General features: G+C 44.4%; 1 protein-coding gene across 5 annotated transcripts in view; it reads left to right on the top strand.

The window, feature by feature from the left end:
* Positions 1-19696, top strand: part of EVA1C (eva-1 homolog C) — a 56754-nt gene that overhangs the window by 25337 nt on the left and 11721 nt on the right. For 3 of the 5 annotated variants that reach the window (XM_082043134.1, XM_082043132.1, XM_082043130.1), the window contains 4 exons: positions 8249-8392; positions 12790-12861; positions 13548-13637; positions 15152-15555. In XM_082043134.1, the coding sequence (XP_081899260.1) occupies positions 8249-8392; positions 12790-12861; positions 13548-13637; positions 15152-15540 (695 nt within the window). In that variant the 3' untranslated portion in view covers positions 15541-15555. Of the gene's footprint in view, positions 1-8248; positions 8393-12789; positions 12862-13547; positions 13638-15151; positions 15556-19696 lie in introns of those variants that run through there. The other 2 variants (XM_082043133.1, XM_082043131.1) reach the window with 2 other exon arrangements.

Here is a 19696-nt window from a genome sequence, read left to right as displayed (position 1 = left end):
ACTGATAACCAGTCATCAACTTCGCTGTCTCAGATGGTGTATGATTAGTGACTTATGACTCACTTTCTATCGCTAAATATGTAAATGTATAGTAGTATGTGGTTGTGAGGGTGCTTGATGCTTGTATAAATAGTATGTGCAGCGTTTGACACCAAAGGTATGAAGGTAAATGTTCATGCCACGGAGAAGGACAGCACAGGATACGTGTGCTATTCAAATCCCTTAATACCACACAGGGAAGGACTTAAATGACTGATGCCAGCCCTGGGCAAAGGCTGACCTTTACTCCTAAGAAATATGCTTCAAGTGAAACATCTAAGAAGCATCTCTGAACATCAAGAAGAGACCGATAATTAGTCTTAAAAGCCACTTGTCTGCAAGCCAATGTTTCTATTTAGTTGTAGAGATATTAAAAATGTATTGGTTGAAAATTGCAATCTGGTCTTACACAAGAATCTATTTCAAATTGCCAGGTCTGTATTTCACACTGTCTGTCTTGTGTGGTGCTTCACACAGACTTCAGCTCTGCCTGGGTGTTCTGTGGAGAAAACATTTTTGCAAGTTTCTGACAGACCCATATGTCCTTCGTGATGGTGGCGTTAGCATATGATGCAAGGCAGAGCAGAGATAGCTCAGTTGATCGAGACAGGCTGCCATCGTACTTATTTCTTGTACTTCATTCACCTCTGGAAATCACTCACTTGCCTCTAATGGCAGCGCTTACAGTTCACAGATCAGAATACTGCAAGCTCCTCTGACTGGATAAAGTTTCCCAGTATAGAGAAAGAATTTGCAACAGCAACAAACTTGTCTGCAGCCCCCTGCATATGAGCCCTTCTTGAGCAACACCTTGGCTGTTGCTGGTTTTGTGTTCTATAAAGCGACCTGAAACTGTGGTAATAGGAGAGAGCATAAAACCTGAGACAAACACAAGGTGGATCTGTAGGAGGTAGATCCTTGTATAGATTTCCCATTACTTAAAGTGCTTGGCCTTTTCCCACATGGCGCCAGTAACCCTCTGCAGTGAGTATAATTTTCAAAAGCACGTGTGTAGCCTGGGAATACACATTCATTTATCGCAACAGACTTAGCGCTTGGGAGCCAAATCCAATTGACTCCAGATCAATCCATCTCAAGCTTAAATCTTATTTATGTGGTTATTTAGGCACATATAGATGTGAGTGGTGCCTGTGTACCTTTCTCTAAGGGAAAGCAATGGTAATTTGAATGTCAACTTGATTTAAATGATTTGAGACAATTTAGAAAACTTACTTCAGCTGCTCTCCATTCTTGAATCAGAGCCCACATACACTTGTGTTTGCACCAAGAGCTAAATCTGCCCCAAGACACACTGAATTGTTGTTTCTACCCATGTTTGTGCATCTCAGCCTAAATACAGAGCTTGAGCCTTTCCATTTCTTTCAGTGCATCACAGGGAAGCTGTGAGGTGTTTTTAGTACCATGCAGAAGAGAAGTTGTCTGTCGGTCCTAATGACATGTATAGGAAGTCTCTGTTGAGCTTAAGAGTTTTGCATCTATCCATACTGGATATGGCCCTTCTAGGAGTACTGGTTATTGAATTAATTAGATATTTCTCTACATTTTGGTGACCTCGTGTTACATGTAATATAGCTTATAAGCAATTAATGACAAACAGCAGCTTTGAACTGAGACAGATGTATTCTGAATTATTACTTTTCTGTGAATAATCTGTCAAATTGGCTGACAGATTTTTGGAGCTTTGCTTCAAAGGAAACACAGAAAGACATAAAATTTCTTTAACATAAAGGCACTTCTCCATGTAGGAAATAGAGCATATAAATCCATCTCTGGTATTGGTGATATCTGTGTGGCCTCAGAGCACTTGTAGGATCCTGAGCCTCAGCTCAATATTTAACATGACTGCCTCCCTTTGGAACTAGTTTTCTGTGAAGGTTTAATAACATAAATTCGGTGCCATTTTCAGTACAGAGGAGGAAGAAAAGCAATGGCATAATGGTGTCCTCCCTGATAGATAAAGCCTTTACAGTAGACTTGTCCCCTGGTCTGATTAAGTCTCACACTAGGCAGCAAAACAGCTTTAGCACGAGACAATGCCAACCAAACAGCCCATGCAGGATGGGTTATGGAAACACACATTCAGGTCCCTATTCTGATTTGGATAAAGGTAAGATTTGAATCTGGGTAAGGGTTTGAACTACTGGGCACAAGAAACTCTATACCATGTATCACAGTCATAAGACAGCACTACTTCAGTGCCAAGACTGATATGTAATTATGCATGTAACTTGCACCCTTCGTTTCCAATGTCTCTTGCTTTGGTTAAAAATGACCAGAAACAAAAAGCTGCACTTGGAACAACTTATCTTGTTCAGTGCAGTTTGGGGAAGGGGGAGGATTTGTCAAAGAATGTGAAATTTCCATGTAAGATCACCATGAAACATTTTTCGCATTTCTAACACTTTCACCATCAAACTGAAATATGGTGTTTTTACATGTCTCTGATCTTGCTCTCTGACTTGTCATCACAGCCATTGATTACAATGAGTAGTCACCAGTGCCCACTTTAAAGGACAGTGCAGAACACTTGTCTCCAGGCATTTTAGGATATTTTGCCTTCGGGAGAAGTTTGTTCTGCAGATTAAGCTCCTACTGTAAGTAGTAGAGTTCACTGAAGCACAGGGAATTATTTCCATTATAAGATCACTGTATCTTCACAGGAGAATAAAAAACTCCTGCTTCTGCAGCTGTTCGAATGACTGGCACTGGTAAGACTGTACAGAATTTACAGAAAGTAGCTTCCCTGTTTTACTAAGATTATCAAAAACGTCACAAGAAAACTAAAACTTTTTTGGGTGCGGTTTGGTAGCAGACAGTTCTGCTTAGAGGAATCTATTGTGCCCAGTGCCAAAGCAGGAAACTCTAGCTGTTCTTGTGTGAGTTGTTGCCTTTTTCTGGCATATTATCTCTTTTCTATTTGTACTAACATGTACACAAGGAAAGAGAAAATTTATTGGCCAAAAGACGTTAGAGAGTTGTGCCAGAACAGGTTACTGCAGAGAGTACAAGGACGATTCAGGTCAACAAACACTACTCAAATCAGAAATTACTCCTGTTAATACATGAAAGTATTCGACAGAAGGCTTGGTAGCGGGTCACCTCTAGCTGCAACTTGCAAGCTAGAATGCTAAAATGTCCTTCCCAGAAATATCACCAGGATGTGCACTGGCTGGTCGGATGTGCCCTTCTTCCAGCACTAATGACCAGCAGACCCCTGAATTGCGTCTCTTCTCTGCTGGGAGGTTGGGTCCTTTCCAGCACAGCCCTCTCTTTTGCCTGTTCCCTCTTTTGCGAGCTTGAGAGGGGAGGTGGAGAATTCAGGCACTCATCACAGTTTGCACCAGGTACGACATAACCTGAGGCTGAGTTTTGTCCTAATCCCCTCTTTCCGGTGAAATGGCATTCAGCTAAGAAGAAAGGATGTTAGCAAGGCAAGAGAGATTTCCAAAATCCTGCAGGTTCCTTCCAGCCCAACAAGGCGTCCTGGTTTTGTTATATAACAGTATTTTTGTGATACTGCGATTCCTTTTTTTTTTTTTTTTAAATCAGTATTGTGGACAATTCAAAAGACCTACATCTCTTATTCCCTAACGGTGATTGAAAAGCTTCAATTTCAAGTTTTTTGTCCTAAGAGATGGATACTCCTCCTAGTGTGAGCCAGTCCCTTGTATACGTCTCTCGAGAGCAAATATAAAGGAAGTAAAGGTACAAACAGCTATAGGCCAGTCTGGAAATGCTTACACACAGCAGTTACTAGGTTCATGCTAGCTATAGACTTCTAGGTGCCATAAAACACAAACTGCGTAAGCTGGCCAAAACTTAGGACGTGCTGGATATTGAAGTACAGACACTTCATGGAGCACTTAGTCGAAGTACACTTGGCACTTGAGTCTAAAATAAGCCAATGAACTTCTGCCTGGGTATAAGCAGACCCAAATGGTGGAAAACAAAGCAATGAGCATTTGAACAGAGGGAATCTGGTTCCTGCTGTCGCCAGCAAGTGTGGAGCTCCACTTGTCTCTTGCCCTTGGTGTCTGTGCTGGCAGATGGATCCCCCACTCTGCACATATGCATGTGCAAGAGGGAGAGAAAGACCAAGGGTTGTTTTGGTTTTGGGTTTTTTTTGTGCAAAATTCTTACAGACTGAATTCTGAACTCAGAGCCACTTGTAAATAAAACCAAGCAATGGGCTAATCTCATGCAGGCTTACAAGGGCCTCACAACAGGCACTACAGAGAGGGCCAGAGGGAGGGTGCAGCTTTTCAGAGAGCCTTGGTGCTGTATTCACTTCCAAGGAATGGCCTCTGCTGGCACTAAGTAGTATTTTTAGCATATTATACTGCCTTGTTTACTGACAGTACTTGGACCTGGAATATAAAGGTATCAGCACACTATTTGAAAGTGCTGAAACACTTCATAAGTGCTGCTCATCATATTGTGTGTTTTTGCTAGAATCCACAGTTCAAATGGCCCTTTTCTGATGCATAGGCAGGACCCTGTGTGCCATGCTCTTGCATAAATTACCATATTATTATGGTAACTTTCTTTAGGAGTCTGCAGCCTTAATTTGCTCTGAACTTCATAGTTGCCCCTTGTCAGTTCTTACCGCCAGAGCTGATATTTGGGCTCCACAAAGCACAAGCCATCCCAATTTGGTAGTGTGAAATCTCTGCTTTCAATTGATATTAAAAGCAAGCTCCTTATTCTTTTGCATGTAGGCACAGCCCGAAAAGCATAAAGCACCATAAGTTGGGATGAAAGCAAGGAGCGGCTAGGCTCCAGTGACAAATTTGTGGAGGGGCTCCTCTTTTGGGTGGCCTGGTCCTTCACTTTTTATGTCATGCAGATCTACATTTGAGACACGTCCCCTACCCGCCACGTCTTGAGTCTTGGCCTGTGCATAGTGATATGGGAGAAGGTGGCAATCAGTGCTGTCTGGACAGGGTATGACAGGATGCTGTTGGCAGAGCTTGGCATGAGATGCTCAGACCAGCTCTGGCAGCTCCATCACCTGCAGGGTCTTGTATGGCAGGGTGGAAAGACAAGGAGGGAAAGCTCCTGCTGTCTGCATTGAGAGCAGCTTTAAGAAACCAAAGACAAATTGCTTCTCATTAAAGCCTGCCTAATTTATGGCATGTCATTTGCATGCCAAAGCTTCCCTAAACAAAGCTAATTAGGGAGCTGAAAGAGCCTTTCCTCCAGAAACAAGGCTTTCTACACTAACTGTTAAATAGCTGCAGTCAGATTGATAGTTTATTACTGCATTAAGAACCTCTTCTTGACACCCGTATTTCTGGGCCATCCATATAAGTGTCTGTTTCAAAAGACCCACCAACAGTCTTGATGTGTACCAGGCAACTTTGGGAGGAAGGCGTGAAAAACAGAGTGTTTTCCCAGCCACACATTGCTGCTTTTTCTATCACTGCTGGTGGGTGCCCCCAGCCTCCTAGCATGCCAGGAAAGTGCCTTTCAAGAGGCAGTTTATTTTAAACACATGGTACCAATTTAGCAAGCCCCATGGCTCACTTAGATATTCAGGAAGAAGACACATGGCCTGTTTATGTTCATCTCCTGATTCATGGTTTCTTTGGGACCATTCAGTAGGACCATTCATTCATTTACTCAAAATGCAGCACTGACTGAATCCCCTCTTCATTCAGACCCTGCAATAAAGTGCTTGACCAGAAGGAGGACAAGTTATTCCTAGTGCAAGCTCTGTGTTGCTGCAGCTGGATTGCTGTTAGACCCCAAGCAAGTTTGGCTGAAACTGGCTTGACCATCCCTTTGGCACACACTGATGCCTCTGACTTTGGTGCGGAGACACTTCTGTAATGTCTGCTTGTGGGAGATTGTACAGATGAAGCTGCAGACGTTGGAAAAGTAGCCTTCGGTACCAAATATACAGAATTCCTCTGAGCTGAACTCATTGTTCAGCTGGCATCGTAGCTGCCAGGAAAGCTAACGGGGAGATAACAAGGATGCACATAAACCTGAGAGAAAAAAATTGAACACTTTTTGACTTAATCACTAAAAGCCAAAATCTTGTTAGATGACAGGAAGCTGTTAAATATATTTTTGTTGTTATAAATCTTTCCAGTTAGTTTCTGTGCTGTCCTGCAAAAGCAAGCCAGCCTTGCATTTGCTCACCTGTGACACCAGGCAAACCTTGGGAAGTTCTCCAAAAACTGGCCAAGAGCCTGCAGGCATATGACGACTGGCTCCTCAGGTAGAGGAGCCAAATCCAACATGAATATAGATGATAAGGAGGTATTAACGCCCACAGAAACATGAGCAAACATCTACCAAAGGCAAAGTGAAACATGTATTCACTGTACCACTGAATTTATAGAAAACCATTAGCAGAACAGCCGCCTGTGTCTTAAGACACTGTGAGTAGCTCAAAGGGCAGGAAATTTTGTAGAAAACATAATTCAGTTTGCCAGATTGCTCTTGTGCTCCCAATCCATTCATTTATGAATCATCTGATATTTCCTCCTGATATTCTTTAGCTGTTTTCATACTTGCCAAAGTAAGCTACTTGGCTGCCTCAAATGTCCACCCAAATAGATCCTTACTCATCTAAAATGGCCAGGGAGGGAAACAGCTGAGTTGCTTAGAACTACCCAATGGTTTGGGTCACCCTTCCCTGCCTGCCCAGCAGCCTCCCAGGACACAGGGGCATCAGGATTTTAGGTCTCTGAAAAGACAAAAAGTTGTTCTCCAAAAAGTCCATGTCCAAAGGTAACCTGCAAGTCCTTTGACAAGCAGACAGATCAGCCCAGTATCTCCCAATGCCTGTGCTCAAGTATATGATTTATTTAGGGCTGGTGTCAGGGAATTAACTCTAAAAATCATGAATGTGCCCCATTTTCACATACTAAAGGTGAATATTCTTTGTGAGAAACTCCAGTCTCAAACTTCCCGTTCTTTCCAAACAAGACTGATTTGAGGAACATTTGGAGTGTCTTTGTGAGCACTATTTCTCCTTCCTCTGAAGAGGCATAAATAAGCTTCAGCTGGAGGGTGACAAGGTGCCATGCTAATCTGGATTTTGTTATAGGAAGAAGGACTGGATTAATGCAGTATGTTGTCAGACCTCTATATTGTCCCTACCTCAGAAGACTGACGTGAGAAATATCTGTCATCCACAGAAAGTCACAAAATGCACGAGATATCGCTAACTGGAAGCACACAGCTTCAGAAAAGCATTACTTACTCCAGACTGTTTAGAAACCAAAAGCATGGCTTGTTTTTCCCTTGAGGCTTGGAGTTTAGCACATGTGAATAATAGGAATTCAATCACATCTCTAGATATTATTTCTTTTTTAAAACAGATTTTTAAAGTTTGTCTGATGCACACACTCTCCCACTCAAATAATTGTAGCGTCACTGTAAAATCCTGGCAATCAAATTTTATTATTTTATAAATTGTGGTCAAAGGCGTAAATCTTGAATAAGAAAATCCCAGCTCCAAGTGTAGGTGTTAGCGAGGCAGGTTTTCACACACAGCACATGCTTCTTACTCAGTCCATAGGGAGAGGTTCAGCAGTCCAGAGTCTCTTCATCTGCACGAAATTGGGATAGTTTAGGCTGCTTTGAAAATGTTGTGGGTTACCTCATGTAATGAGGGCATGAAGGCAGTGCAGTGTAGATGCCGTTGAGATTGCTTCAGGCAGGCAAACTTGGCTTGTGGTGGTAGCCTTACCAGAACAGCCTGGAATTTGGTACGGGAGGAAGAAGCCAAATGCTTCCCTGGTTAAATATTGAGCCCATTTTGACCTTTTCACCAGTACAGAATGGCTCCTACCAGCAAGAGGCATAGAAAAACAAAGCTACATTTAATACACGGAACTTCACTGTAGCCCCAGCTGTTGTGACACACAAAAATTGATCTCACCTGACTTGAACCGAATTTAATCATTCTGTCAAATCATCTCAATAACCCAGGGACCAAGAGAAAGATCTGCAAACAGGATTGCATCTCCCTTTATTTGCACACTCATCTTGAGATGGAATAGATGGAGAGCTTCCTTGCATTGACAAATCTCAATATTTAATTCTGAAATCCTGCTTAGGCAAACATATGCCTGAAGTCAATAGTAGATTTGTATCTCTAGTCGTGCATGTAGCACCTATCATTTCTAATAATGTCAGTGTTGTATGTTTATGCGATGTATTTTTCTTTCAGACTGTTTGTCTTACACAGCACTAGAAGTTTTATCAAAAAGGTGTTACGGGAAACAGAGATGCAAAATCCTTGTCACTAGCCGGGATTTTGGAAGTCCATGCCTACCTGGAGTGACAAAATACCTCAACGTCAGCTATGCATGTGGTAAGAGCAAATGTGCAGTCGTTTTAAAGCTGTCTTTCTGCTTGCAAAGCAAACCAGTGCCAAATGGTGCACACATACGGGGATAGACACACACACACACACACAAAGGCTTCCTGAATCTCCCTTTCCTTTTAGCCTAGGAAGTTTGTGACATAGCCATACAAGAACAACCAAATATGCAAACAATCCACACCTAATGTAAACTTGGGCAGTAAGGGGATTTTTTTCCCATAAAAATGCAACTGACAATAAAATATAAAGTATGTGTTTTAATATTTTGAGAAATGCTATCAAAATAAGAGTCTGTTCTACAGAATTCATCTGCAGCAGAACTAGGAAAAATAACCTGGTGTTGACTGCCACCAGTGCAGGTAAAGCAGCCCAGCATAATTGAAGTACTGTGTGCAAGCCCAGTCCTGAAATTTGATTCACCTGAGCACACCTACAGCCTTCAGCCTTGCAGAGGGATTTCCTTTCTCATGGGCAGAGTCCCATGAAAAGTAAAGGCCTGAGGTTATACATGCCCTGCAGGACTGAAGCCTACGTCAGCTCATTCTTCCGACAAGTGGGAACAGTTTTCCATATTCTTTACCATAGACTAATATATTTACATCAGGACAAAGCAGAATTCCCTGAAGTGCTTTTTCTCAAAAGTCAAGGCCATGGGACAGCAAAGTGTAATCTCAATAAAGGTGAGAGAAAAGGGGTTGCAGAACTTCAATGTGGTGCCTTATTTTGGCATTGCACATTTTTAGGAATGGCTGCGCGTTTCCTCAGGTTCTGCTTTCTGCTGCTGGCTGTGGGGTGGAAGCGTGAGGGTTGGGGGCGATTGTCTCTCTCACAGCTCCGCTTCAGCCAGACGATGCGGTGAAAACTTTTTCACGCAGTTACCACTCTGCTTACCATGCGCTGTTTGGAAAGCTGCCTGCCCTGCTCCTTTCTGGCTCTTTTTCTGGTCCGCAGGGAGTCACAGCAGTAGGTCCGTGGGGACAGATCAGAGAGACCTTTCGCTGCATCTCTAGCGAATAGTGGTCCAAGGGCACAGGTTATCTGAGACGTGCTTTTGGGAACAGCAGTGTAGGATTGATTACCAGATCACCGTGTACCTGAAGATCAGAGGAAAATGAGCCCTGGCTGCTTCCTTGCTGGCATGAGAGACTTTTCAGCCTCCCCATGAGTTAGTTGTCAGGTGAGAGGCACTGCAGTAATTCAGCTTTATGTTGTTGAAGAGCCTTGGAGATCTGTCTTTGCACTGATATGTTATGATACTGCACAGTTACCTTCATGCTGTAGTAACTTTATGAATGAGTTAATGGAATTTTCTTTAATTGGAGTAAGGATAATTACAACAGATCATTCTTTCTTGCACATCTGTTTACTAGAAAACCAGTGTATGTTTGTTTGCAGTGAGGTTATGCATTCTGTTATTTAGTGAAGTGGTTTTGCAAAAACACATGGGTAATAGTGTTCTTGTGTGTTACTGGCACATTTTGAAGTCATCTTCTTCTGCCAGATCCTACTGAGCTGTGCAATCTGAAGCACTAGCCAATTATTTGCAGGTCTAATTATTTCACAGATTATCTAGTGAACATGGGAAGAGTTTGGCCACATTCCAGAATAACATTTTACATTCTTTTCCCTCACTAGAACATCCCTGCTAACCAACCTGATGCTTCCCAAGATAAGGTAAATAGGCCTCCCCTGAAGTGACAGGAGCACAACAGAGCAGACCACATTCTCTGAGGTCTGTGCCACATTTGAAAGTATTTCTATCTTGGTCAGGAATGTCAAAAAAAATCATACTCCCCACCTCAGTGGTCAGCAACTGTTTAGGGCTGGTTTGCCTGGCTGCATTTTTATTTTTGCAGTTAATTCCTGCTAGAAGAAACTTCACAGGAGCCAGGAGGTGCTGGTTTCTTGCAGGCTCAGTGCCCCTGATGACCTGCTCAGCATCATCTCATGTTTGCATGAGGTGACATCTTCCTGGCTCTTGCTGAGGCTGGAGATCAGGAGCCTGTATCTGCACTCCTTGGATGCCAATCAAAATCCGTCTGTGGGTACCTTTGGCAGCTCTCTGTAGGTGACTGCCTCCAACCCTACTTGACAAAGTAGAGCTGGCACAAGTTGTAGCACAGATGTGATTATCTTGATAAAAATTCCTCATGCTAGTAGCAGTTACTCTGTTCAGCGACCTGATGCAGCCTGTCCTAGTTAAAGTCCTTGTGTCAGAAACAAAGCCATAACAAGTACGTGCAGTCAAGGCCCTTTTTTGTCCATGCTGTTTTGAACTCAGCATCCCCCTACAGCAAGTATTTGAATGGTGTATTAAATAGCTGTTCAAACGTTATGGGAAGACATGGGGAAAGGATTCAGTCCCGTAGCAAGTAAAGCCCTGGGAGAGGGGCAGGAGGAACATCAACACAGTGAAGGAGCCCCTGGTGGGCACCAGGCCATGCGACAGGAGCTTCAGGTCACACAAAGGCTCTGGGTCTGGTGTGTCCTCCCAGGATGTTGTTCATAACACATGCACATTATCATAACAACCAGGCCTGCAAATTCAAAGTGCAGTCTGAACACAAACCAACCTGCTCACTGTCTGCCTCATGCACCAACAAAAGCGCTCTGCTGCTGGAAAACGGTTCAGAATTCTGATGAGGTACAAGCCAAAATAGAAATGAGCTCATTCTCCCCTATCTCTGTTGGCCTTCTTTTGCAAACAGGAGCTAAGAGTCCCCGAAAAATTTCTTCATCGGGAAAGGACTTTGAGCCCACACACAAAGAAAAGTTCTGTTCAGAAAGAGTGCTATTTTTAGTTGTTTTTCAAAGGCAAACCATGCTAAGCCCCAAACCTCAGTCTCTTCTGTTCCATTTAACTTTCCCTAATGCTACTTCTTGGTAAATGTTTCTATGTAGGATAGAGGTGAGCTTCATACTTGACATTTCTTCCTTTTTCTCCCCCTTCACATCAGTCTGAAAATCAATCAATCTGCCTTCACGTAGTACAGGAAACAGGTGCCAAGATCTGGGTATCTGAAAGGCCCATTCATCTAACACAGAATATTTGAACTCTCGATGTTTGCATGATGCACCTGCTTTTAGCTCTTTTAATTATTTGAAGAAGAGTGTGAAAACTTATCAGGAGAAAAAAATTAATGAAGTGAGAAGGATACAACCCACTCCCACACAGTGCATCTCAGCCCGTCCTGAGCACCTTGCCCCCCAGTGACCATTTGTCTCAAAGGATGTGCAGACATTTCTCTAAGAATAAACATTTCTCTGAGAATTCCAGTGAACTATCTTCATTGAAAAACAGTCTCTAGACACAGTTTAGCCCAGTTGTTGGCCAGTATTGTCTCCCATGCACTGGTTGGCACATCCCTCATGGGATAAAAAAAGGGGGGGCCAAAACCAAGGGGGCAGATCCCTGCATTGTGTGCAGCTGCACTGGTGTTCTGGAGCTCCAGGTGGCCCAGGGCCTGGTGTGTGAATCCAGAGCTGCCCTTACTGGCCTCTGGCAAGAGATGACAGCATTCAGTGTCTGTTCCTTTGGTGTTTTGCTGATCTTTAGGTGAATATTACTAGCCCTCTCCCCGTGCTTCCCATCCCTCACGCTCACTCTTGCCAGTCACACTTGCCTTTTTCTCCCTTCCCTGCTCACCTCACCTTCCTTCCAGTCTTCTTCCCAGTTACTTTATTCCCTTTTCCACCTCCTTTCCCTTCCCACCACTGCTAACTCTGCGAGCAGCGTGCTCTTTGCCACCATCCTGTGCAATCTGCTCTGGGTGAACCTGCTTTAGCAGGTGGGTTGGACTAGATGATCTCCAGAGGTCCCTTCCAACCCCAGCCATTCTGTGACTCTGTGATCCTGTGCCGCAGCATCCTAGTGCTGTGCCTCCTGGTGCTCCAGATCTGTACGGGGTGGTGGAGGGAGAAGGACGTGTCACTTAGCACAGCCCCTCTTCTGGGGCATTTGCCAGCCATCAGGGTTAGAGGACAACTGGGTTAGTAAAAGTCAAGGTGACCCAGCAGCAGCCCCAGCCAGGGCTGGTAGGGTGGGATAAGCAGCACAGCTCTGCCTGGGGCTGCACCACGCACCACCTCTGCAAACACTCCTGGATTTCGGGCACAAGGCAGCATCTCTGGGCCACCAAGGAAGCTCAGGCTGGCTGCAGCACCAGGCCAGGCTCGCACACCAGCAGGGCTGGTATTTGCCCTCGCTGGCTCCAGGCACAGGTGCCCACTCTGATTTCTGAGCAGTGGAGCCACCTGCTCCAATCCCCTCAGTACCACCATCAGAAACACAGTTAATAAACCCAGGGCTGACAGGGGGGTTGGTAATTAACTGGGAATCTGGTTCCTAAAACTGACAGTAAACAATTTGTCTTTCATCTTTTCAGTTCCTAAATTTATCCTCACAGCTGTCAACCCCCTGGTCACTGATAGTAAGTCTTCTGTCAAACAGAATGATGGTACGTACTATCAAAAAAATATGGTTTGCTGCTTTCCTTTGTCTTTGATTGAAATAGGACTTGTTCCCACTGCAGAGCTTGGTCTGAGGGACATGGGACAAGGTAATGGAAACCCTGCTGAAATAGCTGCTGTCACGGCACCACTGCAAAACAAGTGACCCCTCCAGATCTACCCATAACCAGCGTGCTGTCTGCTAACTTTGATTGAACCATGGGAAGAGTAACAATGAAACTACAATTGTTTCAGGGTTAGGACTCTATTAAGAGTTATGTCAACACCTACTCTTCTAAAGACAAACAAAATTAATGATGTGCCTGCTGCATATTTGCTGTCATCAATAACAGGAATGTCCTGCTGGGAAGTCCGTTTGAGAGCTGTGAAGCTCAATGAAGTAAAATTATTTCAGAAATCTTAAAGGGAATAGGCAAGGGCTTTCATTTGGTAATAGATTCTTTTAAATAAATTTGCCATTTTCTAGATATTCAATATTTTCAATATATTTCAATATTTATTTTATTTATCAACCATTGTTCAGTCTAATGTTCCGCGAGGTTCCTACTGCACAGCACTACCCTGCCTGTGTTTTAGGTGTGCTTGCTAGTTTAAAAGTTATTAGGAGAATATCAGTTCAGTAGCTTCGTCATCTATGATGTGATTTAATGTGCTTTACCACCTTGTGTCACAGGTGTCGACCTTGATCCAAAGGAATCAAGACTTCCAAAGAAAGATGGAATTTTTGTTAGCAGCTCCTTGGCTACATTTGCATACATTAGAGGTAGGAAAATGAGGCTGAGATTGTTTGGTTGGTTAGATGGTGGCATTTGGGGAAAAGGGAGGATTACTTCAGAAGGTCATGACTGGTAATCCCATGTTTATAGTAATGGTATTATTACAATATAATCATGGTCTTGCAGATGGGACAATCGCAGCATAATTGATATTTATAGAATATTTTCCATCTTGAAGGATCCAAACTCTTTTAGACACTGCAGCCAAGAGTTTTTTTTAATGAATATTTATAATGGGGACTGTCGGTTGTTCAGTTTTTTTGGAAACCTGGTCCTGATCTGGGAGCAGTGCTGGAGGCATCCATTTTAGGAAATGTTGGTTTGCATGCATATGAGGATCACTGAGGGGCATTTAAAAAAAAAAACCAAAAACAAAAAACAAACCACACACATGCACAACAACAACAACAACAAAAACAACCAAACAACAACGACAAAAAACCCACCAAACCCAGCCATCTCTGGTATGAGACGTGGCAGGTTTTGTGACTTAGCAACACTAAGGCAAATTTGTTCAGGCAGATAAATTTGTGATCCGCAGATCTCTAACACCATAGAAGAAGTCACAAATTTTAGAAGTGAGCAAAGGCTGATGTTGAGAAATGAACATGCTGCCCAGAGAGGTTGTGGACTCTCCTTCTCTGGAGACACTCAAGACCCACCTGGACACATTCCTGTGTGATCTGCTCTGGGTGAACCTGCTGTAGCAGGTGGGTTGGGCTAGATGATCTCCAGAGGTCCCTTCCAGCCCCAACCATTCTGTGATTCTGGAGTGAAGACTGCTACTCTTCTAGAAAATGGCAAGAACCACGGAGCTGCTGAGCATCATCCCACAGCCTTTGCCAGGGCTTCCCCCACCAGCAGCAGCAGGCAGCCACGACCTGCTGGCACAGAGAGACAGGCTGTCCTCAAACCCGCAGACCCCACCACCCTTGAGACCTCCCAGCAACACCCCCAGTAGCCAAGGCCACATTTCACAACCCATCCAGAAAGGCCATTTCCACATCTGTCTTACTTGTTACTGTACTGAGAAGTGATCTCTGACTGTCTCAAGGAGTTAAAACACTGCCTACCCAGCCCGGGCCTAGAGATGCTGCCGTAGCTTCGCAGAGCCCAGAGTTGCATTTCCCATGCCCCCTCTTAGCAAGGGTAAGGCCCATTTTGGCAGGATGGCTGGGAAAAAAAAAAAGGATGTGCTTCTGGTAGCTGTTTGAGAATGCTAGGAAGCTGCTAATAAAAAGACAGGACAATGTTGTTATTTTATAATGTTATTAAGAGGCTGGGATTTTTGCACAGTAATTGGAAGAGGCAGGGATGGCAGTGTTCAAACTGCAAGTGCAGGGTGGTTTCAGTGCATGACAGAAAAAGCCTCCTCCCCTGACCCCCTCCCATCGTTATGGCTTCATAACGTGGGGTGCTTTGGAAATGGGAGCTGACTCTCATTGTAGCTGGGCTTTGGCAGAGTTTGTAAAGTGTTTAAGCACTAGCTTTCTGATTTCAGATCACCTTGAAAGAGCCGCTCTCCTCTTTGTGTCCAGCGTTTGTGTGGGATTATTCTTCACGCTGTGTGCTTTGGTGATCCGCGGGTCGTGCTCGAGTGACTTCCAGAAATTGCACAGGAAGAAGGATCAGTTAGTGCCAGAAAGTGACAGAGTGTACGAGAACAGTGAAAATGAGGAGGAGGAGGAAGATTCCTCTGATTCGGATGCCCAGGATGAGATAGCGGGACTTTACAGACCTTCTTACTCAGGTTATAATTCAGCAGCGGCAGCAGAACTGGCTGAAAGGATAGAGCGCAGGGAGCAAATAATGCAAGAAATTTGGATGAACAGTGGTTTGGATATGACACCTCCTAGAAATATGAATACATTTTATATTAATGAACAATAAATGGCTTATTTTGGATGATGCCTTAGCTCTTTTTTAAAAAAAAATAAATGTACCTTCTGTGAAGGAGCGTTTGTATGAGTGCATATAATTATTTGTAAAGTAAGAAGAAATATATGCAATAAAAGGAGAGTTTCAAACCCTTGACTGTCTATAAATAATTTTTTGAAAAACATGTTTACAAGCTTTCGTAGTTTAAAGCTATGTTATGGATTACTTTTCATGGTAATTTGGGACCAATTGCCATATGCAGGTTAAGGAATATTAAAACAGGACAAAAATATTTAAGCAGCATAACATGGAGAAACATCTGTATTAGGACATGGCACTTGTCACCAGTTAGTGTGTTGCGGCTCATAAATTATATGAGAATATGCTCTGTTGATGAGAAATATGAATATTATTAATAGAGTGAGCAGGACAAAGTGAAGTTAAACAAACGTTCTTTAAGATTTTTCTGGTGTTTTATTAACCAAACCATTCCCCAATAGATCCCGTTCCTCTGGTAACAGTGATCTTGATTCCAAGGGGGTTAAATTCTGCTTCCTTGAGTCCAGCTGATGCAATTACTTAGAAGACAGACGTGAAAGAAGGGTCCCTCTGGGCTGTGAAGTCTGGAAACTGAACTGCAAAGAAGTGCCTAGTATTTCAGTGAAAATTTTCAGGGTTTGAGAATTAGTTTCCTTAGTAGCAGTCCTCTGGATGTTAACTGCACCTGAAGTCAGGCACACTTCAGTGTGCAGAGATTTCACAATACCTCTTGGCGTCTACAGCTGCTGTTTTAAAGCGCACAACCAACAGAGTTGGCCAGCCCCAGGCAGAAATGCATTGCTGAAGCATGGACATAAAGGCCTTCTTGTTAAGGAAAAGATCACCATTCAAGCATCAGAGGATACCTGCCTGAGATGTAATCCTGCTGCTCTCCATGCTGGCACATGTGTGAAGCATAAGCTTGAAAATGCTTGAAAATGCTCTCATAAAAGGCCCTGTAAGTTGATATGTACTAAGAAGACTTCCTTATATCCCAAGTTAAACGCTGTGTCAGTTTTTCCGATATTAAAGGATGGTTTAGAGCCAGCATTTGATTGAAGGTTAAATTCTCAAGATTTTTTTTTTGAAGTTCAGAATCTTCACTTGGTAATTGTTCAGGCTAGTCAGATTTGGTTTCAGTCTGACAGAAAATTAAATCAGAAATGGGTCTAAGTTGAAAACACAACCTTCCTGTCTTTAAATAAAATGTCTCCGACATTTTAACTGCAGTCCACAGGGAATTTACTGAACAAAAGGAGGAAAAGCATCACTTCCTATTGGTAATACTTCATGGGTTCATTGTGCTTTCCCGCTCAGATGCTCTGCGTCTAGGTACAGTGCAGTAGTATGAAACGCTTGGAAATAAAGTGACATGACTTGTCATTTCCTACTGATACAAAGTCAAATTAAGCATGGGAAAACTTTAATGAGAGGAAGGGGGCTTGCTCGGATGACTAAGGCACAATCCTGTGCTCAACTGGAAAAATCTTAGCAGTGATTAGCATCCTATTAGCGGAAGGAAGAGGGGCTTAAGAGACGGACGGAAAGCTGAGGTCGCCGTGGTGCTGGGAAACCACATGAAACCCACGGTGCAGCCCAGGAGCCGGGCTGTGTGCCCGCTGGGACTCAGCTCTCCAACCCTTCCAGCAGAAAGTCATCATAGCCTGTGCCACTGCCCAATATTGATGAATAGGTTTTGGTCTGAAAGAAACCTCATGCCTTTGTCCTGAGGGTGGTGGAATGCAGGTTTTCCTTTCGCCAGCGCTGTGTGGGACAGCTCTGGGCAGGAGCTGGCTCCTCCTTCCTGGCTCATGGGGGCAGGTGCCACCCATTTCCTGGTCAGGGAATCACAGAATCACAGAATGTCCTGGGTTGGAAGGGACCCACAAGGATCATCGAGTCCAACTCCTGTCCCTGCATATGACAACCCCACAGTTCACACCATGTGTCTGAGGGCGTTGTCCAGTCTCTTCTTGAACACTGTCAGGCTTGGGGCCGTGACACCTCCCTGGGGAGCCTGTTCCAGTGCTCCACCACCCTCTGGGGGAAGAACATTTTCCTCATGTCCAACCTAAACCTCCCCTGGCACATTTTCCTGCCATTCCCTCAGTTCTGTCACTGGTCACCAGACAGAAGAGATCAGCACCTGCCCCTCCTGTGCCCCTTGTGAGGAAGCTGTAGCCACCATGAGACCTCCCCTCAGTCTCCTCTTCTCCAGGCCAAACAAACCAAGTGACTTCAGCTGCTCCTCATATGACTTCTTTTCCAAACCCTTCACCAACTTTGTAGCCCTCTCCTGGACACTCTCCAGTAGATTTATATCCTTTTAATCCTGTGTTGCCCAGAACTGCACACAGTGCTCCAGGTGAGGCCGCACCAGTGCAGAGCAGAGCGGGACAATCACCTCCCTGGCCCGGCTGGCAATGCTGTGCTGGATGCACCCAGGACACGGGTGGCCCTCTTGGCTGCCAGGGACACTGTTGGCTCATGTTCAACTTACCATTGGCTCATGTTCAACTTACCAGAACCCCCAAATCCCTCTCCACATCAGCAGGCTTCCCTTGGTCAACTAGGTGGGTAACCTTGTTGTAGAATGAAATTAAGTTGGTCAGGCAAGACTTTCCCCTCATGAACCCGTGCTGGCTGGGACCAATGACTGCGTTGTTGTTCAGATGTTTTTCAATAACTCCCGGAACAGCCTTCTCCATGATTTTGCCAGGCAGAGAAGTGAGGCTGACAGGCCTGTAGTTGCCAAGGTCACCCCTGTTGCCCTTCTTGTAGATTGGGACAACATTTGCCAGGTTCCAGTCTTCCGGGACCTCTCCAGATTCCCAAGACCATTGAAAAATCACAGGGAGACATCTCACTACAATGTCAGCCAGCTCTTTAAACACCCTTGGGCGGATCCCATCAGGCCACATCGACTTGTAGCAATCTAGCTGGAGTAGCAGATCCGTACAAGTTCAGGATTGATTGGGAGTTTATCGTTCTCGCAGCCACGGTTTTCCAGCTCAGGGTTATGGAGGCCCTCAAGTCCATCATCAGCGTTGAACACTGAGGCGAAGAAAGCATCAAACATCTCAACTTTGTTTATGTCCCTGTTAATAAGATCAGAAAGAAAGGGGAATTGACCTACCTCCAAACAATTCCTCCTGCTGACAAGCCATCCTAGTAAAGCAGAGGCCACCATTTCATTGCAGAGGGTGAGCTGGGCTCCACCACAGGGTGAGCAGGGCCGAGGGCAGGGGCTCCCAGGGGCTGCCCCTTCCCCAGCACGGGGCCCTGTTCTGGCTGTCGCCAAAATGCTGAGCCCCAGTCAAACTCCCTCCTGAAGAGCCTGGGGCCCACAAGCCAGCTGATCTCCAGCAGACCTATTTTTGTAAGTTATCTGTCTGGCAGTTAATACTCACTAAAATTTGTGTATTTTCTTTCTTCATTCTTTATCTGTAAGCTCCTGTGAGGTTTTAGTTATTAATCTGGCATCAGAACAAAACACAGCAGTTAGTCTTCCAACCAGACTTTCACTTTGCTCAAGCCTAGGTAAAATTAGCACATCCTAGGGTGGTTGAGGTTGGAAGGCACCTACGGAGGGCATCTGGTCCACGCCCCCTGCTCAAGCAGGGCCACCCGGAGCCAGTTGTCCAGGACCATGTCCAGACAGCTTTTGAGTATCTCCAGGGATGGAGACTCCACAACCTCCCTGGGCAACTCGTGCCAACGCTTGGTCATCCTCGTAGTGAAAAGGTGTTTCCTGATGTTCAGAGGGAATCTCCTGTGTTCCATTTGGTGCCCATTGCCTCTGGCCCTGTCACTGGGCACCACAGGTCCTTTTGCTGTTGTTTTGCTCACTTCATCCATGCGCATTTTCCATTTGATAGTCCTGCTTTGTGGTTCCCAGCTGAAAACAGGGGTGCTTATTCCTGGTGATGAAGCAACCAAAGTGGCAGCAGATCAGCAGAAACCAGTCTAACTTAGAGGTTGGACCCTTCTTTGGAGAAAAACTGCAAAATACTTCACTTTTCCCACCTCCCAGTTTTCTCAACTACTTTTACAACCCTGAAGGAAAAAAATCCTCTGTATTAAAGTGAAAAAAAGCAATTTATTTTTCTGTTACCTTTGCCTATTTGCC

Source organism: Streptopelia decaocto, assembly GCF_964273445.1.
Source record: "Streptopelia decaocto genome assembly, chromosome: 1".
Classification (NCBI taxonomy): Eukaryota; Metazoa; Chordata; class Aves; order Columbiformes; family Columbidae; genus Streptopelia; species Streptopelia decaocto.
Note: the sequence above shows the minus strand (reverse complement) of the source record. Positions and strands in the feature narration are given on the sequence as shown.